The sequence below is a fragment of the Balaenoptera borealis genome (genome assembly GCF_965194805.1).
Source record: "Balaenoptera borealis genome assembly, chromosome: 14".
Lineage (NCBI taxonomy): Eukaryota > Metazoa > Chordata > Mammalia > Artiodactyla > Balaenopteridae > Balaenoptera > Balaenoptera borealis.
Window position 1 is genome coordinate 80,588,970 of NC_138875.1, and position 27,008 is coordinate 80,615,977.

Consider the following 27,008-nt stretch of genomic DNA (forward strand, 5'->3'; position numbering starts at 1 on the left):
AGGAAAGGTCAGGCTGTTACCACCTTTCTTGATCTCCCTTTTTGCACAGTCCCTCTGCATTAAGATTTTTTAAAAATCAGACATATGTTTTTGAGATGCAGTAACACACAGAGCCCCACCCTGTCGGGATAATTGGCCAGTACCTGACAGTAATGAACTTGTGGTGGATCACAATTGCAAACAGCCCTAATAACCCCCTCCCCCCACTATCCATGCCCTTCACGATGTCACTCTGTGGTGCCCTCCCACTCTGACTCTGGCAGGGCCATGTGACTTGCTCTGGTCTATGGGGTGTTAGCAAATGTGGTTCAAGGAGAGGCTTAAAAAGCACTGGTGTAATTGGGCTTGCTCACTCTCACCTTCTGCCACCACCCTGAGAAGGACATGCCTAGCTTAGGTGCCAGGGGGAGGATGAAAGCTATACGGTGCAGTCCCCAGTTGTCTCAGTCCTCCCAGCTGTGGCCATTCTAGATCAGTCTTCAGCCACTCAGTGGACGCCCGGACATGCGAGTGAGCCCAGGCAAGATCAGCAGAGCCAACTGACCAACCATGCCAGACCCTTGAGCAATAAGCACTTATTGCCATTTTGTCATTGTTTGTTATGCAGCATTGTTGTGGTAATAACTAACTGATATAGGACCCCAGTGGTTTTATTTGCCTAGCAATCCAGAAGAGGGGAAGGAAGAGGGCTTTGGCTTTGTTCCCTCTTTCCTGCTGCTCTCTCTGTCTCTCTCCATCTCGAGTCCAGTGCAAGACCTCTCGGCAGCTCCAGGCAAGAACAAGCTCACGGTGGGGACTTTGGGGCATGCTCTGTGCCAGGCACTGGGGAGCTAATGGTGGGCAAAACAGAGACCACCAGGATCTCACAGTCTAGTGGAGAAAACAGACAGTAAACTGGCAATTACAATGCAGTGTGATAAATAACACAACAGCGGCTCAGAGAAGGGGCTCCTAAGTCCAGCTGCGGTTTTTGTCAGGGAAGCTTCCTCCAGGAAGCCATACTGAGATCTGAAGGACAGGAAAGAATTAGCCAGGTAAAGGTGAAGCTGGGGTTCCCAGGCAGAAGGGAAAGCCCAGATCAGCAGCAGCACTGTTAGAAATGCAGATTATCCGGTCCCACCCAGAACATCGAAATCAGAAACAAACCAGGGTTGTGGGTGGAAGGTAGAACTTTGCATTTTAACAAGCCCTCCAGGTGATTCTGATGCTCATTCAAGACTGACAAATGCTGGGACTTCCGTGGTGGTCCAGCAGTTAAAGACACCCGCTCCCAGTGTAGGGAGCCTGAGTTTGATCCCTGATCAGGGAACTAGATCCTACATTCCACAACTAAAAGATCCCGAGCGCTGCAGCTAAGACCTGGCACAGCTGAATAAATAAATGTTTTTTAAAAATTAAAAAAAAAAAGACTGACAAATGCTAAGGCAATTGATTTGGCATAAGACTGCCACCAGGTAAACAGAAGCGAATGCAGCCAGTTTTGCTGAGAAGTGTCACAATTTTCCAGGCCCCTCCACAACCAGTGCCCAAATACAAAGAGGCCACAGGCACAGGAATAATGGGCAGAACCTGTTAGAGGTCTCTTACTCATGCTGCCACATTCAATAGATGAGAAAAGTGTGATGCAAAGAAGGGAAGTGGGCTGGACCAAAGTCCTACGATGAGAAGGGAGCAGCATGCGACTACAGTCTAGATTTCTCCATTCAGTTCTTTTCCCACCACATCAGAAGTTTTCAAAGTATGTGAATATATTGGGGTTTTGTGAAAGATGCTATTTCATTACAAAATAAACTGCCTTCAACAGTGGTCTTGGGACAATCGGATTTCCACATGCAAAAGAATGAAGTTGGATCCGTTACCTCACATCATATACAAAAATTAACTCAAAATCAGGAGCTCCCTGGCGGTCCAGTGGTTAGGACTCAGCGCTTTCACTGCCATGGCCCAGGTTCAATCCCTGGTCAGGGAACTAAGATCCCGCAAGCCGAGCGGCAAGGTCAAAAAAAAAAAAAAAAATTAACTCAAAAGAGACCATAGATCTATATGTAAGAGCTAAAACTATAAAATGCTTAGAAAAAAAACCCAAAAGAATAAGTCTTTGTGATTTTGGGTTAAGCGATGTTTTCTTAGATATGATACCAAAAGTAAAGTGACAAAAGAAAAATAGATCAACTGGACTTCATCAAAATTAAAACTTTTGTGCTGCAAAGGACACCATCAAGAAAGTGAAAAGACCTTTCCAGCGGTGACGATCTACCCACGAGAACATGCCTCTTGCAAAGGATCTCCTTCATCCCTCTCTGGAAGAGGAGAAGAAGAAACACAAGAAGAAGCGCCTGGTGCAGAGCCCCAGTTCTTACTTCATGGATGTGAAATGTCCAGGATGCTATAAAATCACCACCATCTTCAGCCATGCACAAACAGTAGTTTTGTGTGTTAGCTGCTCCACTGTCCTCTGCCAGCCTACAGGAGGAAAAGCAAGGCTTACAGAAGGATGCTCCTTTAGATGGAAGCAGTATTAAAAGCGCCCTGAGGGAGGAGATATAGGGATATATGTGTATGTATAGCTGATTCACTTTGTTATAAAGCAGAAACTAACACACCATTGTAAAGCAATTATACTCCAATAAAGATGTTAAAAATAAATTAATTAATTAATTTTTTAAAAAAAAGCACCTGAATCAAGATGAATGGGAAACCATCCCAATAAACACAGTTTGGATACAAAAAAAAAAAGTGAAAAGACAACCCACAGACTGGGAGAAAATATTTGCAAACCACATCTGAGAAGGGATTTGTATCCAGAATATATAAAGAACTCTCACAACTCAACAATAAGAAGACAAATAATACATTTTAAAAATGGGCAAAGGATTTGAATAGACATTTCTCTAAAAGATAGACAAAAGGCCAATAAGCACATGAAAAGATGCTCATCATTAGTCACTAGGGAAAGGCAAATCAAAACCACGGTAAGATACCTAACACTTCACACCCACTAGAATGGCTAAAATCAAAGACAATAACAAGTGTTGACAAAGATGTGGAGAAACTGGAACCATTATACATTGTTAATAGGATTTTTAAATGGTGCAGCTACACTGGTAAAGAGTTTGGCATTTCCTCACAAGGTTAAAATTATCATATGACTCAACAATTCCACTCCTAGGTGTATATCCAAGAGAAATGAAAACGTATCTACACAAAAACTTGTACATGCATGCTCACAGTTATTCATAACAGCCAAAAGGTGGAAACAACCCAAATGCCCATCAGCTGATGAATGGATAAATAAAATGTGGTATATCCATACAACAGGAATATTATTAGGCTATAAAAAGGCCGAATGCTACAGCATGGATGAATCTTGAAAACACTATGCTAAGTGAAAGAAGGCAGTCATAAAAGACAACATATTGTATGATTCCACTTATATGAAATGTCTAAATAGGCAAATCTATGGAGATAGAAAGTAGATTAGCTATTGTCTAGGGCTGGGGAAGTGGCTTGTCTGGGGATGGGGGCGGGTAGTGACGAGTGACTGTTAATACTTAAGTAGTGGGCTTCTCTTTGTGGTGATGAATTAGTGTTTTGGAATTAGTGGTAATGGTTGCATAATCTTGTGAATATACTAAACACCACTGAATTGTACAGTTTAAAAGGGTGAAGTGTATGGTATATAAATTATATCTCAATTAGGTTGTTATAAAAAAATTAACTGCTACCTGCCTTTGGAATGCCTTCCCTTTTATAAAAGAAAGAGTAACAGTTATCTGTATTTGGCCTTTTGCCTGGTTAGAAGGGGCTCCCTCTGAAAGATCAGTCAGCCTGGAGCCACAGGATGTTCTGACTCTTTCCCCATTTTGGCCACACCATTCCCCAAAGCCAGGGCAAGATGAAAAAAAAAAATTCTAAGCCACTTGCTGGAAGGCAGAAAATGTCACCTAATGCTAGAGATTCTGAAACAGCAAGAAATGCTTCTGAACAATCACTTTAAAAAGCAAGTGAGAATTTTTTTTAAACAATTAGGCCTGGGAACCCAAGTTCTCAGTGGCAATCCCCACTGAGGAGAGAAGTACAGGAGAATTACAGATGCAATGTGTGTTCACGAGATCTGCAGACCTGCCCCTTCCCCGGCTCCTTGGCAAAGGAATAAAAAAGACTTGGAAAAGCCCTGGCGAAACTTTAGTCTTGGAACTTGAGCTAACATTGTCTTCTCCTCCAAAGAGTAGAATGACATAACCACAAAATACACCATTTTAAGGCATTTCACTTCTCCTCCTGGCTTTGCTCACTCCATTCTTTTTAACCACTGAAAGTGACCTTAGAGATCCTTCAGTCCTGAGGGCTGGGTTAAAGGTGAGGGCAGGCTGAGTCAGGGCTCAGTGGAGAAGAATTACAGTCATCAATTAGTGATGTCTGACATGGACAAGGAATGAGTGGTCTCTGAGGTTGCACTAGTTCCATGCTTGATCATCCTAAACCCCCTCATTTTACAGTTGAGAAAATTGAGGTTCAGAAAGATTAAGTGATTTACTTAAGGTCCCACACAAGCCATTGTGAGAGCTGGGACTGCCATTCAGGTCTTCAGTGCTCCAGGTCACAGGAATTTACTCTGGTCTCCCAACTAGAAGGGTGAGACAATGAGACGCAGTAACAGTTTGTGTTACTAGAAGTCGTCCACCAGGTGTCCAGAGGGTCCCCGAAGGTCCCCCAACCTTAAATTCAGAATACGGACCAAAGGAAGGAGCAATAGAAACAACCATTTCCCAGTGCTGCCTTCATATTATCATTTACAGAGTTGACATTGTACCCAAACATTTATTTTTTTTCCTACCAACCTTTCCCCAAGAATGACCCCAGGTTTACAACCTGAGGTGACAGTGGGGGCATGAACATTGTCCAGAGTTAAGTGACAGGAGAAAGACAATATTTTCACCCCAGACAACTTCCAACTTGAAAAACAAAGAACAAAAATACAAAGGTATAGTACAGGGATCTCTACTCAATCATCTGTGGTGACCTAAATGGGAAGGAAATCTAAAAAAGAGTGGATACGTGTATCCACTGATAGCTGATTCACTTTGCTGTACAGCAGAAACTAACACAACATTGTAAAGCAACTATACTCCAATAAAAATTAATTAAAAAATAATAAAAGTTTAAAAAATAAAAAATAAAATAAATAAAAAACCAAAAATACATCAAGCGAGGCAAGCCCCCTGGCACTGTACACAAAGGTGAACTTGGCCTGGGCATCAAAATAACTGGGCGTGGCAGCGGAGGAAGCGTCCCTGTGAGGTGAGCTGCAGCCAGTTCATTCCAGTACAAAGATTTCAGCTCAGGGTTCTGATGTCCCCAGGCCCTTGATATTCACAGTGCGGTAAACACTGCACACAGCTGGGGAAAAGGGAATACACAATCACCTTTAACTTTCAGGGTCGGCCAATTGGAGACCGTGTGTACGCTTCTCCTCCTCACAGCACAGTGACCACTAAGTATATGCCTGCAGGGGCCAGCAGGTCATGTCCATGACTGCAGTGGGCCAGGGGTAAGTACTGCAGCAGGGAGAGGGGGAACCAGTTTGAAGTCACCTGCCCTAGATGAAAATGGGTAACCACTGTTCAGTTCCACGTGGGAAGGCAGGCCCTGTGCTGCCAGATCCTCGGAGTTTTCCACCTAAACGAGAAATCTAGCTCATGAGAAATTTTACTATTTTTAAATAATTGCTAAAAACAAAGCAAAATAAAAACATGGGAGAGCCTCACAATTAGGAAGTTTTGGCACTTTCTGCTAGGAAGCTCGGAGTAGGGCGGGCAATTCCTCTAGGAACCTACAAGAGATCATCAGCTGGGTGTGCTGGACTGGGTAACCCTAAAAATAGGACTCTGCAAGTATTCTGGCAAACTGCATCTCCTTTCCCTCAACCCGAGTCCGCTCACATGCATTCGCAGGTGAATTAAATTAAAAAGTAATTTTTCAATCTTTTTAAAATTCTATATGTTTTTGTAAGCGACACTCTATTCTTTATTGTTACAAGGCAGAGCAGAGATGAACCATTTAAGACCTTTCGCCAATCAGGTCAAGTGTAAGAGGCGATGTCAAGTGTAAGGGAAGTTTTCTGTAAGTCTGAAATTATTTCAAAGTAAAAGTTGTGTTTTGTTTTGTTTTTTAAGTGAAGGAGAAAAGCACAACTTTGCGATAGTCCACACAGGTCGGCTTGCAGGACTGTGTAGGGAAATCCACAGCTTACAGGTGCAAGTTCAACCTTGGGCAGAGGGAGGAGAGGAAAATAAAGGAGCCTCGAGTTTGAGAACCATCGCAGCACGTAAAACCAGAACGCAAATTTACATCCGACGCTTAAAAAAAATAAAAATAAACATTTTACGCCTCTTCAATTTTCCCATCTTCAAAACTCCCATCTTCGATTTCCCCAATTTTCCCATCACCTCTCCGCAGGCGCCTTGAGCCTCGCCGGCTGCCCACTCCAAGGGTGGGGATGTCTTGCCTTCTATCAAGCGTCCGGGAAAATTCCTTCCTGCAAAAAGCGGAGCTGCGAGCAGGAAACTCAAGATCCTCCCGGGGCGACTTCGGGGCCGCGGCACAACTGGATCCGGCGGAGTCGGAGGGAATTCGGTCCCCGACTCTCCCTCCCCACCGTTGACTGGCAAAACTCAACTTTTCCCTCCAGATCGCAGCCCCTTACCTGCGGCGACCCAGTGGGCCAGTAGCGCCCCGAGGCAGACGAAGACCCGGGGCTCGGACGCCCGGACGCCTGCGGCCATCTCGCCCCAGATGCGGGCAGGGGCCCCTCGGGAAACGCAGGCTCCGGCTTGGCTGGGTGTGCGCCCCCAAGGACTCCGGCCCCTGGGGTGGTGCTGAGTGCTCCTCCCAGATCCTCGGAACGACAGAGTAGCTCCACTTTCCGCAACCCCCAGGAAAGATGCTTGGGGTGAGCCCGATGTCAGGGGCTGGGAGCTGCGCTGCACTCCGAGCGCGATTCTCTCTCCCGAGCGCCCGGCCCGGGGTGGGAGGGCGCACCCCGCCCCCTGCGCCCGCCACCCACTCCCGCTGACGGAAAACAACAGGAGCTGGGCTCCCTCCCGCCCATCCAGGCGGGAGCCCAACTTCCTCTACCTTGGCCGGGGAGGAGGGCTTTATGCAAAGGGCGCACGCCGGGGCGCGCCGAGCCGGGTCCGGGCAGGCCTGGGGAGGAGCACAGAAGCTGGTCCCTCCCCGAGCCCACTCAGCCGGGCTGGGCCGGGCAAAGGCCTCCGGCTGCCGGAGGACGGCACCCTCGCCTCGGCCCGCCGGCTGCTACCTCCCGGGCGCTCCGGATGCGGCACCCGGAGGAGCGTCGCGAGCCGGAGGGGTCGACTGCCAAGGGGCAGAATTCAGGGTCCCCTCGGCTTAGCTGTTCTAGGGATTCTTAGTTGTTTTCCTGTGCCCCGGGCGGACGCCAGGGCCGCCATCGCTGCCTTTCTCTACCCTTTGCAGAAGGAAGACAAGTCTAGAGCAGAGAAAGATGATCCCTTAGACCTTCCAGCCAAGAGCAGCCACGAGACTCTGGTCCTCCGGTTAACTGGCTGAGACCACACAGTAAGAGCCAGGGCAGCGGAACTGGGTTCCGGGAGCTTTTTTGTTTTTCCTTTTTAGTTCCCCCACCCCCATCCAGTCTGGTTCCCAGAGAACTACATTCCCAGCCTAAAATCCCCCTCTTCCTGCCACACCCCCATCCCAGCCTTCTGTCCTAGGGAAGACACGGTAATGATATACTCAGGAAGAGCTGATCCTTGAAACAGCCCTACCAGAAACTTCCTCTTGAAAAAAACAAAGCTGCAACTAATACAGTGAAATATTAACTGTAGACTCTAGGAAGTGGATATGTGAGTGTTCACCTTCTTTGGATTTTTCTATGTTTGAAAATTTCCCCCTCATCTCATCATAAAATGTTGGGGAAAAAACAAACAATGCTATTAAGAAAATCATTCGTTCTGTTGCCCAAAGGCCCCTTACTGAAATACGTTTTCCATGAGGAAATCCTCTTGAAACCACTAAAAATGTATGTTTCACCCATGAACTGAGCCATGATGTTGCACAGTTCCTTTTTTTCCTCTTCTGCTCAATGATTTTACCTCTTCAGCCAGCTCCGGAAAGTTTTCCTCCTTCCTCTCCCTCTTTTGTTTCTGTTTTTCATCTTCTACTTGGTGATGGAAAGTGAAGTATGTCCAGGACGCACTGTCCTGTCTTCCCCGTGCCCGGCACCTCGGTTACCACCCAATATATATTTGTTAAATAAACAAATGAAAGTTGATTGGTTTTGATATTGAAGCTGCTCAAGCTTTCCTGACAAACACCTCACATCCTCACCTGAAGTTAACAAGATATAAGTAAAATTAATAAGTGGCAAGTTTTCAGCTGAGGGTCTGGAATTTTCTGTGACCCTAGTGGTGCCTCACAGGGGGACTTGCTCAGAGCACACCCTCCTGGTATATTTGCTGAATCAAATGGACAGTCTCTTGACCAGTTCTCCACTCCTAGAAGGATTAACCTCCCACAGGATATTTTACAACAGTGATTAGAGCACCTCACATTTGCATAGCTGGGGCCTTTTTCTAAAGCAGTTTTAGAAACTTAATCTCACTGGGCCCTCCCTCCAACCCTTGGACCTAAAGAATCATTCAATCCCATTTTACTTGTGAGAAACCTACAGCTAGGAAGTTAAGCTCCAGGTCACAAAGCCGGTTGGTGGTAAAGCCAGGTCTGGAACCCATGTCTGTCTGACTCCAATTCCTGCCAAACTAAGTTCCAATCTTGTCACTTACACAAAGGCTGCCATGGTCTTGTCTACTTGAAAGAAAAATGCGCAATGTAAAAGTTGTGAGTTAAGTTGTATTTCAAGACCTTACTGAGGACCACAGCCCCAGAGACAGTCTCTCAGGTACCTCCGAGGAACCACTCGAAGAGGTAAGGTACAATCCAGGATGTATATGATCTTTTTCGCTGGGAAAAACATGTAGTCAAGCATCAGAAGATTACTGATAATTACAAAGAACAGACATCTTAAGTTAATGATTTTAGCATTTTTCTATGTATGGAAAGATGCAAGAATTTGGGGTCATTTGAAAATTTTCCTTAGATATGCATCTTAACCGTTTAGGGGCCTGTATATCCAAAGCACAGAATGTTTCCTGTTTTTCTCCATCCTGAATTCCCCAGAGGTTGCACTGTTGTGGGCCACTGCAGTGGCTAGCGGCTTGATCCTTGTAGAGCTGGAATGGCAGGCAATATTTTTTTCTTTACAGCCTGGATGTTTTGGATGTCACCAGACCAGCAGACATGGGCATTTCCCTGAGCAGGGCTCAAAGGAAGCCTCCAGACTACTCAATGTGGGACAGAGCTGGCCCAGGAAGCACCCACTCTCTCTGGTTTGGGGAAGGCTGTTGCTGACTCTGAGACAGGACTTGTTAGGAAATGCCCTGCCCTAACATCCAGTTGTGTTTCAGGCCACTCTGGACAGTGGAAAATGCCTTACCTAGAACAGTGACCTTGGGGGTGAGTTGGGCGTTCACTGTGGTGTCTCTAGCAAGGTAGGGGTCTTTCAAAGCCCTAGTTTCACCTATCTGCACCTTATAGTCAATGTTTACCTCATGGGATGGCCGTGAAGATAAAGTAAGGGACTCAAAAGTCTTTAAAGGGCTTCCCTGGTGGCGCAGTGGTTGAGAGTCTGCCTGCCAATGCAGGGGACACGGGTTCGAGCCCTGGTCTGGGAAGATCCCACATGCCACGGAGCAGCTGGGCCCGTGAGCCGCAATTGCTGAGCCTGCGCGTCTGGAGCCTGTGCTCAGCAACAAGAGAGGCCGCGATAGTGAGAGGCCCGCGCACCGCGATGAAGAGTGGCCCCCGCTTGCCGCAACTAGAGAAAGCCCTCGCACAGAAATGAAGACCTAACACAGCCATAAATAAATTAATTAATTAATTTTTAAAAAAAATTAAAAAAAAAAAAGTCTTTAAAGCATCGCTTTGGGGTCTGTCATTTGAGATGCACCCCGACAGAACCTGTCAGAACTCCTAAATCCCGAAATCAGATATTAAACATGAGGCTCAAACACCTCTCAGCTCAGGCTGCTACACATGGCTGTTTTTGTTTTGTTTCATTTTCACCTCCCAAGAATTGAAAAAACTTACTCTATGTTAGGTGCTTTGTGTCCATTCCTTCGTTACCCTTCCCAATTGACATATGGCTCAGAGCGGCCAATTTACATCTCAAGTAAATGGGGGATCTGGATTTGGACCCAGGTCTGAGGGGGTGTCATCTTTTTTTTTTTCTTTTGGCCACGCCTGTGTGGCATGCAGGATCTTAGTTCCCCGACCAGGGATTGAACCCGTGCTCCCTGCATTGGGAGCACGGAGTCTTAACCACTGGACCGCCTGGGAAGTCCCATGAGGTGGTGTCATCTTGCTCAGTCTTGGCGGGAGGAATGGGCTGGGGCTCCTGCCTGACTCCAGGGCCAGCGCCCCTGCAGCCTGGGTCTTTGAAGCCATCCAGCCACCTATTATTTCCGCCCCGCTACTCCTCTTGCCAAGTCCCCTGCCTAGAGGTAACACTGAAAGGTTTCTTAGCAACAACGTGCTTCTCCGTTCAACCTCTCCTGGGGGCTCAGAAAGGGCGGGCCAGTTGGGAACAGCTCAGATAGCAGCCTGGCCCCTCAGATCCAGCTCTGGACCCCTCACTTCAAGAATTACTGAGAGGTCTGTCTAGTGGGATGCCTACCATGTGCTATAAAACTATAGAACTAGAACTATGGAGGGGGAATAAAAAGGGAGATTGCGATTGACATATACACACTACTATATATAAAAGATAATGGAAACCTACTGTATAGCACAGGGAACTCGATTCAGTGCTCTGTAATGACCTATATGGGAATGGAGTCTAGAAGAGAGTGGATATATGTATATGTATATGTACCTGATTCACTTTGCTGTACAGGCAGAAACTAACACAACATTGTAAATCAACTATACTCCAATAAAAAATTAATTAAAAAAAAAACATTACTAGGAGGTGAATGACAAAATCCTACTCATGCCTTCTTGGATGGGTCGGGGACCCACAGGCTGGTGCCTCAGAAACGAGGGACAACGAAATCAACCTGGCTTCTTCTCTGGAGAAGGAAGCCTACTAACCCTTCCCCAAACACCACCTTCTCTCACCTCTCCTCTGCCTTCTGCCCAGAAGAAAAGAATTGAGGTGCAGGTGCTGTAGCAAGAAAGTTCCAAATCAGGCGAAGTTCCAAAAAGAAGCTGGCTGGGGGACTTCCCTGGTGGTCCAGTGGTTAGGACTCCACGCTTCCACTGCTGGGGCCCTGCATTCCATCCTGGGTCGGGGAACTAAGATCCCGCGAGGTGTGGCCAAAAACAAAGCTGGCAGGATGAGACGGGAAAACGAAAAATAGAGAGTTGTGAAATGAATCTATTTTTGACCAAAGCCCAGCGTCTCCTCTCTGGACTCAAGACCAAGAGCTTGAAGTTCAGTGTCTCCAAGTGACAAAGAACCACGGGACTTGGAAGCAGATACACCCCCAGAAGATAAAATGCTGCTTACTGAGGCACGAGGAAAGTGATCATCCAGTGCCCTGAGAAATGGGCAACCAGCAGCTGAAAAGAGATGCATGGCTCACTCATCCTAACGGATGAAAGGAGCCCAGCCTGTGCTGGTGAATGTGAAACCACAGACGCTTGGCTGGTGGCAGTGAGGGCGATTGTAGTGTCCACCAATTTCCATGGTGTAAATACTTCCACAACAGCCAATTACAAGTTATCACTGTGAAGTTACTAAACTATAGGCACAGTCAGCTCTCCAGAGCCAGTACCTCTGGAACGGCCCACTTTCCCCCCATGAGACGACTCCAAGGTGGGAAACAACAGGATTACCCAGGAGGAGACCTGCTGGGAGCCAGTTGTACCGGATGACTCAGGTGAATACATTCTCCCATCAAACTCCTGTTCTCAGGAATTCCCTGGCGGTCCAGTGGTTAGGACCCTGCGCTCTCACTGCCAGGGGCCCAGGTTCAATCCTTGGTCAGGCGACTAAGATCCTGCAAGCTGCGCGGCCAAAGGAAAAAACAAAAAACAAAACAACTCCTGTTTTCTGCTCTCACCCTCACCTATTGAGTGCATTTGTCGGCCAACATAAATGTTACCTTCCTAACTCCAAATTGGGACATGTGGATTGGCAATCACAAATGTATTGAATTCATGGGGACAGAAGAACTTAGTAAGCTCAGGGTATCCTGAGAAAGCTTGGATGAAGCATTTTCCTGAAGTTGTCTATTTTTTAGATAGCATTTGCTGTGTTACTGATTATAAACATGAGCATGTTATGCTTAGTGTAGAATAATGAAAAAACAAAGAGAGAAAATAAAATGTAACCATAAGTCATCTAGAAGTAATCACTATCATCACCAGGAACTTTTCTGCTGAGTTCCAATGTGTGATTTTTTTTTGTTTTTTTACAAAGTTGTGATGACATTTTACAGTTTTCATTCCTGCTTTTTTCCCTTAACTTTATATTAAAAATAGACATTGTGTGTTTTTGACAACTAACTATTTTTTTAACTGGAAAACTAATAAAATGCTTATGCTTTAAAAAAAAAGTCCAGATGAACCTTGCAGACATTGTGCTAAGTGAAATAAAGCAGTCACAAAAGAACAAATACTGTATGACACCACTTATTTGAGAGGTACCTAGTGCAATCAAGTTCCTGGAGACAGAAAGTAGAGGGGGTGAGGAGTGGGTAGAGAAATGGGGAGATGTTTAATTTATCTGTCATTTCCATTTTGCAAGATGAAAAGTTCTGGAGATAGATGGTGGAGATGGTGGCACAACAATGTGAATGTACCTAATGCCACTGAACCATACACTTAAAAAGGTTAAAAAGAAAAAAAAAAGGTTAAGACAGTAAATTTTATTTTATTTTATTTTTTTATTTTGGCCACGCCACGCGACTTGCCTTTCCCTGACCAGGGATTGAACCTGGGCCATGGCAGTGAAAACATGGAATCCTAACCACTAGGCCACCACGGGACTCCCAAGATGTAAATTTTATGTTATGTGTATTTTACCACAAATTTTTTTAAAGCAGAAAAAAATGGGAAAGTGACAAAACAAACAAACAAAATCCAAGCACTTTTGTAATACAATTATATCTTGAAAGTGAGCCATCTGTCCACCTCCCCCAGGCCTCAGTCCACTTCCCCAGGGACAGACAACCAGTCTCACCAACTTCTGGAGACTACAGTCTTTGCTTGTTACCTAATATGCACCTGTTGGAATATTACACACCCGTTAACACTTGTTTTCAAAGTTTATGTAATGATAGAGGATCCATCTATTGTGATTACCCAGATGTGTGACGTTCAATGAGAGTTTTTTTCAACATCACTGTTGAAGTATGTTTCACATACCACACTTTCATTCTCCCATTTAAAGTCTACAATTCAGTGGTGTTTAGTATAGTCACAGAGTTGTCAGCCATCACCACAATCAATTTTAGACTTTTTTTACCCCCAAAAGAAATCCCTTACCCTTTAGATATTACTCTCAATTCCTTCCACCCGCCACACCCAACCCCTGGCAAACACTAATCTACTTTCTGTCTCTACGGATTTGCCTATTCTGGACATTTCATATAAATGGAATCAAACACTATGTGTTGTGACTGGCTGCTTTCACTTAGCATAAAGTTTTCAATTAGCATAATGTGTTCATCCATGTTGTAGCAGGTATCAGTACTTCCTTTCTTTTTATGGCGGAATTATATTCCAGTGTATGGAGATAACACATAGTGTTTATCTGTTCATCACTTGATGGACATTCAATAGATATTTAAGCCACTAAGGGACTCAGAAGACCTGGGGCACTTCTTTTCTAGTTTCCTCTCTGCCTTAACCATCATTCCACTCACATCTTCTGGAAAAAAGATTGTTCTTGCTTCCTTTGATGCTCTACTATGAGCAGATGCTGGCATTTTACAAAAGCCTGCCTCTCTTTACTTTGATTGGGCTCTCAGTATGCCAAGGCACTGGCCTGGAATGTGGTCAGGTAGCGTTTTATGCCATTATTTTTTCTTTTTCCAAAGATTTCAGTCAAACTCCTTCGGCTGTGTAGCCAGGAATTTCCAACCTCTTAGGGTCCCAGAATCTGATCTTTGTTCTCTTCAATTCTTTCTCCCACCTTGCAAAAGTTCCATCCCATTTCTCAAAGACAAGTGCGTTAAACTTAATTCCACTCTAAGATTTTTGCATTCCTTGTCTAGAATTCCCTGTCTCTGCTAAACTGGCAGAGACACGGTACCTACTTGCATCCTGGCTTTTCCAGCCAATGGCTGACTTCTTGCAAGATTTTGAGAAAATTTCCTCATAATATATAATAATGCTCTTGCCAGGCACACTTTCTACGGAATTTCTCCTCCTATTCTTTGAGCAAACTTCAGAAGGAGGTACAAATCTTATCTACATTTTACAAATGAGGAAGCTTAGGCTCAGAGAGGTAAAATAACTTTCCAAACAAAGTCACAGCCTCCAGCCCATGTTTATAGAATGAATCACTTCTGCTCTGGGCCTCACATTTACTGACAGAAGTAAAAACTTGGATTGGGGAAAGGGAGGATTAAGAAACTTGTGATGAAAATCTATGTACCCTCTTCCCAAGCAAATGCAATATTCACAACATTTTAAAAGCAATTTCAAGGAGTTAGGGGAAAAAACCATCCTGCGGGTCTAAACTGGAATTGTCGACTGGGTTGGCTGGGCACAGGAGGAAGTGAAAAATCTCACTTACAAGCTTGAATCACCAGGTGGCGCTCTCAGCCCTGAATGGACTCTGGGTTCCACAGCCAAGGTCTTCCAAGAGATAGGAGTTGGTCCAAGCTGCCTGGAACTCAAAGAATTTCAGAGATTGTTGGTTCAAACAATAACCCTCACCATCAGAGGAGGAAAAGCGGCAGTGTGCTCAAGGTCACAGCTCATGGACAAAGCCAGAACTCACCCACTTATCCAAGTTCTGATATTTCTGAAATGTAGCACATAGTGCCCTTACTCTGAACAGAGCACAGTGGACACAATGCAATCTTTTCTCATGACGATTCCAGGAATGACCTTCTGTGTCTGAACATTGCTATCTGTGGGAACTAGAAGGGCTTATCTCACACACAAAATGGCCCCAGACTGCTGTTTCTTTAATTCCTCCTGCGGGTTAGGCACTGAGCACGGGTTTGGTTCCTCCTATCTGCCAGGTTTGCTTACGTTTCCATGTGTCCTTAGGTAAGTTATTTACTCCTCTTGGAGCCTCCGTTTCTGGGGGTTATTGGATTTGATGAGGCATGCGCCAGTAAAGTACCCTGCAGGCAGTAGATGTCCAACAATCGGTAACTACTAACATAACTGTGCTTCTTGCTCCTGTCAATTTGCTGCTTTAATTTGTTGCTTTATACATTCTCTACCTTGGAACCCAGACGACTAAACTTATTAGAACTCTGGGTAAAATAAGAATACACAGACACTAAATGAGAAAATTACCTGCTCTGCTGTGGACTCTATGACCTTTGTTTTTGTGGCTTGGCAGTCCTGATTCTCGGCTGGGTTCTGGAGAGGCAGGGGTTCCAGGCGGGCGCCTTCAGAGGATATAGGGCATTTGTGGAAATAGAAAGGAGATGGAAGGTTAGACTCCTGGACAATAAGTTACTTTTAGGTTTAACTACCCTAGACCTCCTTTTTCTTTTCAACATGTATTTCTGACCATTCTGTCGATGGAAATAAGAAAACGCACAACATGAATTGTGTGTTTCAGTTTTATTCGGGGACCTTATTGAGGGCAATAGCCTGGGAAAGAGTCTCTAAGTAACTCTGAGGAACTGCTTCAAAGACGTAGAGGGAAAAGCCAGTATACATAGGATTTTGGCGAGGGAATACGTGCAGTCAAGCATACATCTCGGTAAAAGGTTACTGTTAGTCACAAGTAACAGGTATCTCAGTTCATGATTTTAGTGCTTTACTATGTATGGGAAGATGCAAGAATCTGGGTTCATTAAAATTCTTCCTGGAATATACACCCTAACTATGTAAGGGGCCTGTTTTCTAAAGCACAGAGTGCCCCATCCTGGTTTTCATCCTGAATTCCTGTCAGGGTGCACTGTCGGTCAGTCACTGCAGTGGCTAATGACTTAATCCTTGTAGAAACGGGTGGTGAGCAACATTCTTTGTTGTACAATTCCAATGTCAAATAGCAATGGATCTGTATTTTTACAAATAGGAAACTCCCAAAAGGCAAAACCCCAAGGAATGTGAAATTTCACTTTTCAGCGGATTTGTTCATTGCCAAAGTCCTTTCAGACATATACACCCTTCAGTCACTCACACACTCCAGCCCTGGAGTCCATCTCCTCCCCTCTGTTCCCACACTCCTTACTGGAGTTCTGATCTTTACTGTGTGCCAGGCACCATGCTGGATACTGCAGTAACAATTGGGAACAGAACAAAGAGTGGGCTTTGCCCTCACGGAGCCCACACTCATCCCTGTAGCTCCAGCAATGTCTGACAATGACGGTTTCAATCAAGCCATGGTGTCTCTACACCCCCATGTCCCCCACCCATGTTCTTGCTCTTTCCACTACCGGGGATGCCCTTTACTCCCTCCTTCACCTGGCTAATTCCCACAAATTCTTTGGGCTCAAGTGGTCACCTCTTCCAAGAAGTCTTCCTTGGTGTACACAGCAGGGACAGGTGCCCTTCTTCTGTATTCCTGTAGCACCCTATGGAAATTTATATCAGAACCCTTGTTACTCTGAATTGTAAGAATCACTTTGTATGTCTGTCTTCCTGCTCCAGCCTGGAATCTCTCTGAAGGTATGGACAATGTTTCATCCATGTCTCTGTCTTCAGAGTCTAGCACAGGGCTTGGTAGACATTCAGTAAATGGTAAGTGAACAAATAGAGTGTTGGCCCCAACAGAAACGAACGGCAACACTGAATGTAGCACTCAGGAGAGGATTTATTTTGGCATCTCTTGCTCACAAAACTCTAGAATCTTGAAGATGGTTCTTGTTTGCCCAAAACTATCTTCTTGACAATCAGTTCAGTTTCTCCCCTTCCAGGGGATATCTGGCCTCCCCAGGAGTTGCTTATCTTCCCTGCTTCAGGGTACAGCCTGTCTTTTGGGGACTATCTTTAATTGGGCATCTTCATCTAAGTTTATATAAAGTCACAGGTAAGTTTCACCGCTCTTGTCCTCAATATTTATCTCCTTAGTGACTTTTTCACTTTCTTTCTTCTTTTTTTTTAATTTTTAAAATTTTAATACAGTTCAAATCAGCATGTGTCGTTCATTTCAGCTTTTTCACTGCCAAAGCTGGGAGCAGGAACTGCTTCAGCTTCTCTGCCTTCTCTTTGTCTGTGATGACCAAGGTGTAAAGGTATCTGCTGCATCGAACTTTAAACTTCACATTATCCTTATTTTTCTTGATCTTGGCAGACTTGGCGCCCTTTCACCTGGCTGTAAGCAGAAAGTCCTTGATTTCCTCAATTTTGTGAGGCATGGTGATGAGGCACGGAGAGCCTGGCTGGCACCTTCGATCCAGGCCCGGGGTCCCCAGATGTCACCCAGCCTGGATTACCACGGATTACCCCCCATTCCCCACGTACAGCCTGAGAGACACTCACTGCCACTTCTTCACTTTCTTATGCTCTCTGTTTCCCAGCCTGCATTCCAATCTTTTCTAACCGGCTGCAGGATAAGACCCTGGGTTCTGGTATCAAACACACTCAGATTCATATCTCAGGAATTCCCTGGCGGTCCAGTGGTTAAGACTCCGTGCTTTCACTGCCAAGAGCACGGGTTCAATCCCTGGTCGGGGTAATAAGAACCCCCAAGCCGTGCGGCCAAAAAAAAAAAAATTATATCTCTAGCCCACTGCTTCTAAGCTTCCCTATGAGATCTCTCTGAGCCTGTTTCCTCTGTTGTAAATGGCAACGATGGGAATGATAACTATAGCCCTTACCTTAGGATATGTTGAGAAGATTATATGAGAGAAAGCCATTATGAGAGGCTTAGCATGGAACCTGACAAAGAAGAAAGCTGAATAAATATCATTATGTCATTTGGGACATGCAGAATATGTATATTATTATTTTATAATTTATTATAATATTATAATTATATAAAAGATAATATCAATAAAATAGAATAATAAAATATAACATTATAATTATTGGATTGGCCAAAAAGTTCATCCGGGTTCTTCCGTAACATCTTACAGAAAAACCCGAATGAACTTTTTGGCCAACCCAATATATAAATTTAATATAATTCATAATATTTTACAATTACAATTATAAAAATTATAATTTTTATCTACATTTTATATATCAAATAATCAACATGACCATACTAATTATTTGGCTTACTTTAGTTTCCCGTTTTTTAAAACCCTTCCTGCTTGTCATTAAGAAGAAATATTTTAATTGTCTTAAAAGGAAAATTTGTAAAAATATAATTTAAAATAATTCAGTCCACTTGTGGGAAGTAAAAGTCCCTGTAACAAATCTTCTTAAGTTCTTTATTTCTCCCTAAAAAAAAAACACAGTTAACTGTTGTTTATCCTTCCAGTTATGTGTTTACATACACATGCATTATATACAACATGTAAACATACAGATTTTTTTAAAAGCATAGATGAGATCACACACTATATATATATATATTTTTTAATTTATTTATTTTTCACACACACACACTGTATTTTATTTCTACAAGAGATAAATAGACTGACACCAAGCACTGTACATGGATGACCACAACAAAAGCAACAATGATTGCAATTACCAAACATGAAACACACTCATACTGTGTCATAATATTGACATTCAGTCCAGTAATCCTCCACTGTAACAGCTCCTTTACTTTGCAGTGAAAATTGATTTGTATATTCTTTGCCTCTGAGTCTTTGTGGGATTTTTTTTTTTTTTAAATTCAGACAGAAAGTCACAAAAATTATACTCATCCTCATCAGTTCACTCAGTCCCATGTAATTAATTTTTTTTTTCATCTTGATCTTTTGTTAGCACTTTTATGAGTTCATCAGTTTTTCATTAGAGTTCTGAAAATGCTTATTCATTCAGTTCAGCAGTACATTCAGTTACCAGAAACCTGTACTTGTCAGAGTCTTTTCCTTGAATTTCTTAAAGATGAAACCCTTTTATCGGAACATATTTGCAAAAGCATCAGAGTACACCCAGAACTGTCTGTAAATGACAAAAGACTTAAAAATGACCACAGTTAAAAATTTGATGAAAGTTCATAATAATGCAGTTGACAAGAAAATTAGTTATTTCTGAGATATACATTTTAAGGTAATAACTAGGATTATGACTTATAACATTATACCAGAACATATAAGATTTTTAGAAATTTCATGTAATGTCTGAAACATTTATATTAACATATTTCCATACAAATAACCCAATGAAAGTTTAGTATTAGTAGTTTTGTTTGTTTGTTTTTTTATACTGCAGGTTCTTATTAGGCATCAATTTTATACACATCAGTGTATACATGTCAATCCCAATCGCCCAATTCAGCACAACACCATCCCCACCCCACGGCAGTTTTCCCCCCTTGGTGTCCATATGTCCGTTCTCTACATCTGTGTCTCAACTTCTGCCCTGCAAACCGGCTCATCTGTACCATTTTTCTAGGTTCCACATACATGCGTTAATATACGATATTTGTTTTTCTCTTTCTGACTTACTTCACTCTGTATGACAGTCTCTAGATCCATCCACGTCTCAACAAATGACTCAATTTCATTCCTTTTTATGGCTGAGTAATATTCCATTGTATATATGTACCACATCTTCTTTATCCATTCGTCTGTTGATGGGCATTTAGGTTGCTTCCATGACCTGGCTATTGTAAGTAGTGCTGCAATGAACATTCGGGTGCATGTGTCTTTTTGAATTACGGTTTTCTCTGGGTATATGCCCAGTAGTGGGATTGCTGGGTCATATGGTAATTCTATTTTTAGTTTTTTAAGGAACCTCCATATTGTTCTCCATAGTGGCTGTATCAATTTACATTCCCACCAACAGTGCAAGAGGGTTCCCTTTTCTCCACACCCTCTCCAGCATTTGTTGTTTGTAGATTTTCTGATGATGCCCATTCTAACTGGTGTGAGGTGATACCTCATTGTAGTTTTGATTTGCATTTCTCTAATAATTAGAGGATCACACACTATATATTTTTAAGCGACTTGCTTTTTTTTTTTTTTTTTACCCTTTTAAATAAAGTGTACAGTTCAGTGGGTGTTTGTACATTCACAAGTTTGTGCAGCCATCACCACTAATTCCAGATCATTCTCATCACCTCAAAAAGAAACCCCATACCCACTGGTAGTCACTTCCCATTTCCCTTCCTCACACCTCCCAGCTCCTGGCAACCACTGATCTACTTTTTGTCTCTGTGGAATTGCCTATTGTGGATAATTCATATAAGTGGAATCATATAATATATGGCCTTCTGTGTCTGGCTTCCTATCACTACATTTAAGTTCAGCTAATGCTTTTTAAAGATTACCCAGTATTCCATAGTTATTATGATTCCATAGTGTGGATTCACCATAATCCAGTTAATCCTCCACTCAATGGGCATTTAAGTTGTTTCCTTTTTTTCATTATCACAAACCACAAAACAATGAACACCCCATGCTTCATAGCAATGTTCAGGCTTTGTGAACCTCGTGAGATTTCCTGCCGGAAAAATTCTCAGGAGAGGTATTATTATTGGAGAAAAAATCATGCATAGTGAAATTCTGATAGATCCTGCCAAATTGCCCTCTAGAAAAGTTATACTACTCTCTAGTCCTTCCAACAGTGTGAGTTGAGCATTGTCCCCAGTCTTTGTTAATGTTGTATATTTTAGATTTAAAAGAGAAGTGATTTCTAAGCTCACTTTCCCTGCAATCACACCAGCTTGTATGGTAGAAATAGTGATATTTTGGGGTACATTGGGTTAAATGAAATATATTATTAAAATTAATTTCACCTGATTTTAATTTTTATTAAATTCACCTGCTTTAAGAAAAATTTTTTAATGTGACTACTTGAAAAATTTTAGATTACATATGTGGCTCAACTTTTATTTCCTTTTTTTTTTTTTTTTTTTTAGTGATAAAATCGAGACCTTTTTTTTTTTGCTGCATTGGGTCTTCATTGCTGCGCGTGGGCTTTCTCTAGTTGCAGCTATCAGGGGCTACTTTTCATTGTGGTGCACGGGCTTCTCATTGCGGTGGCTTCTCTTGTTGCGGAACACTGGCTCTAGGCATGGGGTCTTCAGTAGTCATGGCACTCGGGCTCAGTAGTTGTGGCTTGTGGGCTCCAGAACGCAGGCTCAGTAGTTGTGGTGCATGGGCTTAGTTGCTCCTCAGCATGGGGATCTTCCTGGGCCAGGGCTCGAACCTGTGTCCCCTGCACTGGCAGGCGGATTCTTAACCACTGTGCCACCAGGGAAGTCCTCAACTTTTATTTCTATTGGATGCTGCTACTCTAGAGTTAACCGTGATCTCTATTCTCCTCCTGAACATCTTGTTATTGCTTTTTACAATCAATGAACATTTATATTTACCCATATGTTTACCAGTTTCTTTGTTCTCCATGACTTCTTGCATCTCCTTCCTTCAGGTACATATATCCTCCCAAAAGAACTTTTTTTGGGGTATTTTTTTCAGCACAAATATGAGAGTGGGAACCACTGTGTCTTAGTCTAAAAGAGTATTGGATGATAGTGTATATATATATATGTATTTATATATATATATATATATATATATATATACACACATATATTTTTGTATATGGGGGTGTTATTTGGACTTTTAATCGTGGGAGGAGGGGTTGAGTTAGAGAGATGGAAGATACTTCAGTGAAATACACATCTTATTTCCCATGACAGCAAATTGAAATGTACAATCATAGTCAAGGTGTCTCACAGGAAACTGAGAAGAACAATACACCATATGTTATGTAGAAGTCCAATGTCAGTGTGTAAAGCCAAACACGTAGCCCCTCAAACTACTTACACTGTAGTAAATTTGAATTTTAAAAGTAAATTTCTTTTTGGGACTTCCCTGGCAGTCCAGTGGTTAAGACTCTGTGCTTCCACTGCAGGGCGCACAGGTTGGATCCTTGGTCAGGGGAACTAGGATCCCGCGTGTCATGTGATGCGGCCAAAAGATTAAAAAAAATTTTTTTTTTAAAGTAAATTTCTTTTTAAGTAAACTTAAATTTCTCTCTTTCCCAAGTAGAATTCACAAAAGTTATATATGTAGATAATGTATTTATTTTTTAATATACATATATATTTCTGTATTTCTGACATTGCCCTTCTAGGACTTTGACTCAACTACAGGGAAATGGCTGGGCACCCTTTTGTTATCCAATCTCTTTGTTCACTTGCCTTGAACTTCTGGACAAATGTTAATTACAGCAAAACCTTACTAATTCAAACAAGTTGAGGAAATCAGAATAAGCGGTAGGTTAACGTGTTTTCATAAATATACAGTTGTGCCGCAGACCGGCTGCAGAAAGCTAGAAGTTCCTGGCGGTGAGGGATAAGGAACTGAAAAGCACCAGTATGGGATCAGAAGGGCCAAGACAACTGATGGTTGCAAGGCAAGTTTATTCAAAGAGCATGAATGTATATATAGGTTTAGTACGGAACGAATATTAGACAATAAATCAGTAAACCTTGTATTTCCACATAATTCTGTCGCCACTATCTATGCGCCACTATCTATGCGTCAGCATGCCTTATGGGCCATTCTTTGGAGATACAGACTTCCCCCTCAGGGCAGCACGTCCTTCTTCTGGGGAACAACCAGGGGCTCTTAGATCCAGAGCAGGCACCTGGAACGAAACTGGCCGCAAGCCATTTTCCTTTTTTACGCTCAATACCGCAGCGTCAGGAGTGCATACCAAGAAAGAGACAAGCAGTTCTCCGGAAAGCAGAAAGCTGAATAAGCTTACAGCTTGGGGGCCACCACACAGTTGACCCTTGAACAACATGGGGGTTAGGGGCAACCCCTTCATGCAGTCAAAAATCCACATATAAGTGTTGACTCCTCTAAAACTTAATAGCCTACTGTTGACCAGAAGGCTTACTGATAACATAAACAGTCAACATATATTTTGTATGTTATATGTATATTTATATATATTTTATGCATTCATGACTTACCTTTTTCTTAATTTTTTTCCATATTTCTAGGCTACGTGGTTCATCTGAAAGTTTTTCAAATTGTCACAAATCTCCAAAAGATTTTCCAATACATGTATTGAAAAAAATCCGTGTGTAAGTGGACCTGCACAGTTCAAAACCGTGTTGTTCAAGGGTCAACTGCAGTTTCTTAATTTCTGGAGCGTGCAGAAAGTTCTAGTAAGCTAATAAAATTTTGTTAAGTAGAGATGGAGTCTAATAAAGTGGCCGGTATCGGAGGTAATTTGTACTACCTGTGTAGTCACGCAAGGCGCTTACTGACACGGTGCTTGCAAGTTGCTCTCTTGAGCCGGTTAACAGTATCTCTGTGAAGGTGTGTGCTTTACTTACTTGCTACTTGTAGAAAACAGGTCTTGCTTTTGCTTTCCTGCCTCTGTTTCTCTTCTTTCTGGTATCGGCGCAATTATTTTCCTTTGGAAAGCTGCCTCTCCCCAACTCTAAGCAAACAGGGTTGGGATGGAGCTATGGGAGTGGATGAGGACCCAGGCTGGTCAGAATGATAATGAGTGGGTTAGGACTAGGCACACAGCCGGTCTGGATTAGCGAGAGGCAGTCCCTATTTTCTGCTGGAGGTGTGGAGCAATGGAACCCCTCTTTCTGCTGGGGTTGCTAACTTGAATGAACGCAGGCCTGAAGCTGTTGGTGGCTATCATTGGTCAGCTATTGCTGCATAATAAATCACCACAAGCTCTGCAGCTTAAAACAATATACATACATCATCTCACAACTTCTGTGGGTCAGGGACTCTGCCTCAGGGTCTCTCAAGAGACTGCAGTCAAGGTGTCAGCCTAAGCTGGGGTCTCCTTGTCAGGATCACAGTCTAGCTGGGAGAGAGCGCTGAAGTGTCAGGTGTGCAAGTAGCCGAATAAAGCAACAAGCTGAAAATGAAAGAGTTAAGCCGTTGATCACTTGCTGCGATGGTTTAGGGAAGAGGCTGAAACTGGAGAAAGTACCTACTCTCCCTGTTGCATTTTCCTCTATATGCGTCTCACTGTTGAAGGGACCCCAGACAAAAGGCTCTAGCAGTTTATAGCCCCTGGGACTTGGGGGTGTGAGGATGTAGAGGGAGGAGGGATTGGAGTGGAAAAGTACCTGGTATGGAGTCAGAGTGAGCAAGTGTCTGCAAGACCATGTCCACTCACCCCCAATAAGGAGGCCGGGGCAGAGGTGCCTGGAGAGGACCTCTGCCCAGGACCTCAGATAAAGGGACCCAAGAAGGAAGGAGCATAATATGCAGAAGAGCATGACTGGTCAGAGGGGCTGAGTCCTGGACAGCAACTCCCTTAGAGACTGCAATGTGCTGGCTGTGCACCAGGTCTGGCATGGGGGGGAAGGGGGCAGCTTTCCCCTGGGAGCCCTGCCAGGTAAACCCTTTGAATTGCCTACCGTCAGGCCTGAGAAATCACACATAGGTTTTTTTGTTTTTTGTTGTTGTTGTTTTTTAATTTTTTTTTTATTTTTTTGGCTGCTCCACGCAGCATAAGGAATCCTAGTTCCCCAGCCAGGGATCTAACCCGCGCCCCCTGCAGTGGAAGCGTGGAGGCTTAACCACAGGACCAGCAAGGAAGCCCACACATTAGCTTTTAACCAGGAACCGGACACCTCATTCATCTGGAGTCTTGACTGGGGAACCATCTGCTTCCAACCTCACTTGGTGGTTGTTGGCAGGATTCAGTTTCTTGTGGGACATTGGACCGAGGGCCTCAGATCCTCACTGACTGTTGGCCAGGGGCCACCCCCAGTTCCTTGTCATGTGAGTCTTTCTATACTTGGCAGGTGATTTCATGAAAGCCGGCAAGCCAAGAAGGCAATAGAGAGTACGTGCTAGCAAGTTGTAAGTAAGTCCCAATCTTATGTAACCTAATCACAGAAGTGACATCCCATTAACATTGCCATAGTTTATTGGTTAGAAGTGGCTTACTCAAGGGGAGGGAATTATACAAGACCATGAATACCAGGAGGTGGGGATTGCTGGGGCCATCTTAGAAGCTGCTGACCGCAATGGCCATAGGGCAACATAAAGGGAGAATCTACTTGGGATTGAAACCAGCCCAGAGGCAAACAAAGTGGAGAAACAGGAGGGAGACAGATACTTAGGGTACCACTTAAGCCTGTGGATCTGGATACTTCTGAAGCCAACTACCCATTGGCATCCCAGTACTGGAACTAATTACTTTTCTTCTTTAAAGATTCCATTTGCACTGGGTTTTAGTCACTTGCAACTGAAAGAGTCCTTATTAACATAAAAATAATGCGGGCAGGTTCTTTGGGTTTCTTGGGACTGAGATGTGCTGAGGTCACCTAAAGAACAAGGAGTTTCTGTTGGTGTGAATGTAAATTGGTGCAGCCACTATGGAAAACAGTATGGAGGTTCCTCAAAAACTAAAAATAGAGTTGCCATATGATGCAGCAATCCTACTCCTGGGCATATATCTGGACAAAACTATAATTTAAAAAGATGCAGGCACCTCAATGATCATAGCAGCAATATTCACAATAGCCAAGACATGCAAACAACCTAAATGTCCATCAACAGATGAATGGGTAAAGAAGATGTGGTACATATATACAATGGAATATTACTCAGCCATAAAAAAGAATGAAATAATGCCATTTGCAGCAAGGTAGATGGACCTAGAGATTATCATACTAAGTGAAGTAAGTCAGAAAGACAAAGACAAATACCATATGATATCAATTATATATGTAATCTAAAATATGACACAAATATCTACAAAACAGAAACAAACTCACAGATATAGAGAACAGATTTATGGTTGCCAAGGGGGGTGATGCGGGAGGGATGGATTGGGAATTTGGGGTTAGCAGATGCAAATTGTTATATAGAGAATGGATAAACAACAAGGTCCTACTGTATAGCACAGGGAACTAGATTCAGTATCCTACGATAAACCATAATGGAAGAGAATATGAAAAAGAATATATATATATATATATATATATATATATATATCTGAATCACTTTGCTGTACAGTAGAAATTAACACAATGTTGTAAGTCAACTATACTTCAAAAAAATAAATTTTCAGAAAAGAACAAGGTGTTTGCTCAAAGGGTGCTGGTGGTCTGGCACCCACCTGGAGCCCTTCCGTGGAGCGGGTCAGTTCTGGAGATGGAAGGCTGTCTGTTTCTCCGGGTGCTCGTTTTTCTCTGTGAATCTGCTGTTTTCCCACTGCCGATCGGCCATTTCTCCTCCATACTGTAAATCCTTTACCCACACTCTCTGCTGCCTCCGATTTCCAGCCTGCCCAAGGCTCTTAACGGCCCCTCTGCACTCTCTGCGCATCTTCTCCTTTCTGCATTAGTTTCTACCACTTACACCTGCCTGCTTCTCCTTATATACTAGTGCAGATTCAAGAGGTTGAATCTGATTGGTGTAGGCCATACTTTTGAACCAGGCCAGTTCACAGGTGGTTTGACAGGCCTGTGCATTGCCTGTCAGGTGGGTCAGGGGGTGGACTCATGAGGGCTTCAGAGTGGCTGTGGGCAGGCCAGGCATTCTATAGTTTCTCTTGTTTAAGACACAGGCAAGCCATTTTTCATGAAGATGGTAAAGATTCCAGTTTGAATAATCATTAATTTGATAGCTTAAGGTCTGAATGAATGAGGCTTCACTGACTTGTAGCATGATTTGGGAGACATAGTTTCTATTTCTAGC

General features: G+C 43.3%; 1 protein-coding gene and 2 pseudogenes across 5 annotated transcripts in view; 1 reads left to right on the forward strand and 2 right to left on the reverse strand.

Moving 5' to 3' along the window:
- The window catches only part of VSIG10 (V-set and immunoglobulin domain containing 10), a 39,767-nt gene extending 29,262 nt beyond the window's left edge, over positions 1–10,505 (reverse strand). The window contains exon 1 of one of the 3 annotated variants that reach the window (XR_014234314.1): positions 6,707–9,582. Coding sequence is in view for 2 of the 3 variants with exons in the window: in XM_082354958.1 (XP_082211084.1) it covers positions 6,707–6,785 (79 nt within the window). In the remaining variant the exon portion in view is untranslated. Of the gene's footprint in view, positions 1–6,706 lie in introns of all 3 variants that reach the window. The other 2 variants (XM_082354958.1, XM_082354957.1) reach the window with 2 other exon arrangements.
- On the forward strand, positions 18–6,700 carry LOC309611078 (small ribosomal subunit protein eS27-like pseudogene; annotated as a pseudogene). The gene has a single exon. The product of its transcript is annotated as a small ribosomal subunit protein eS27-like pseudogene (transcript).
- Positions 10,506–17,336: 6,831 nt separating the features above from the next.
- Positions 17,337–17,612, reverse strand: LOC309611079 (large ribosomal subunit protein eL38 pseudogene; annotated as a pseudogene). The gene has a single exon. The product of its transcript is annotated as a large ribosomal subunit protein eL38 pseudogene (transcript).
- Between the last annotated feature and the right edge of the window lie 9,396 nt (positions 17,613–27,008).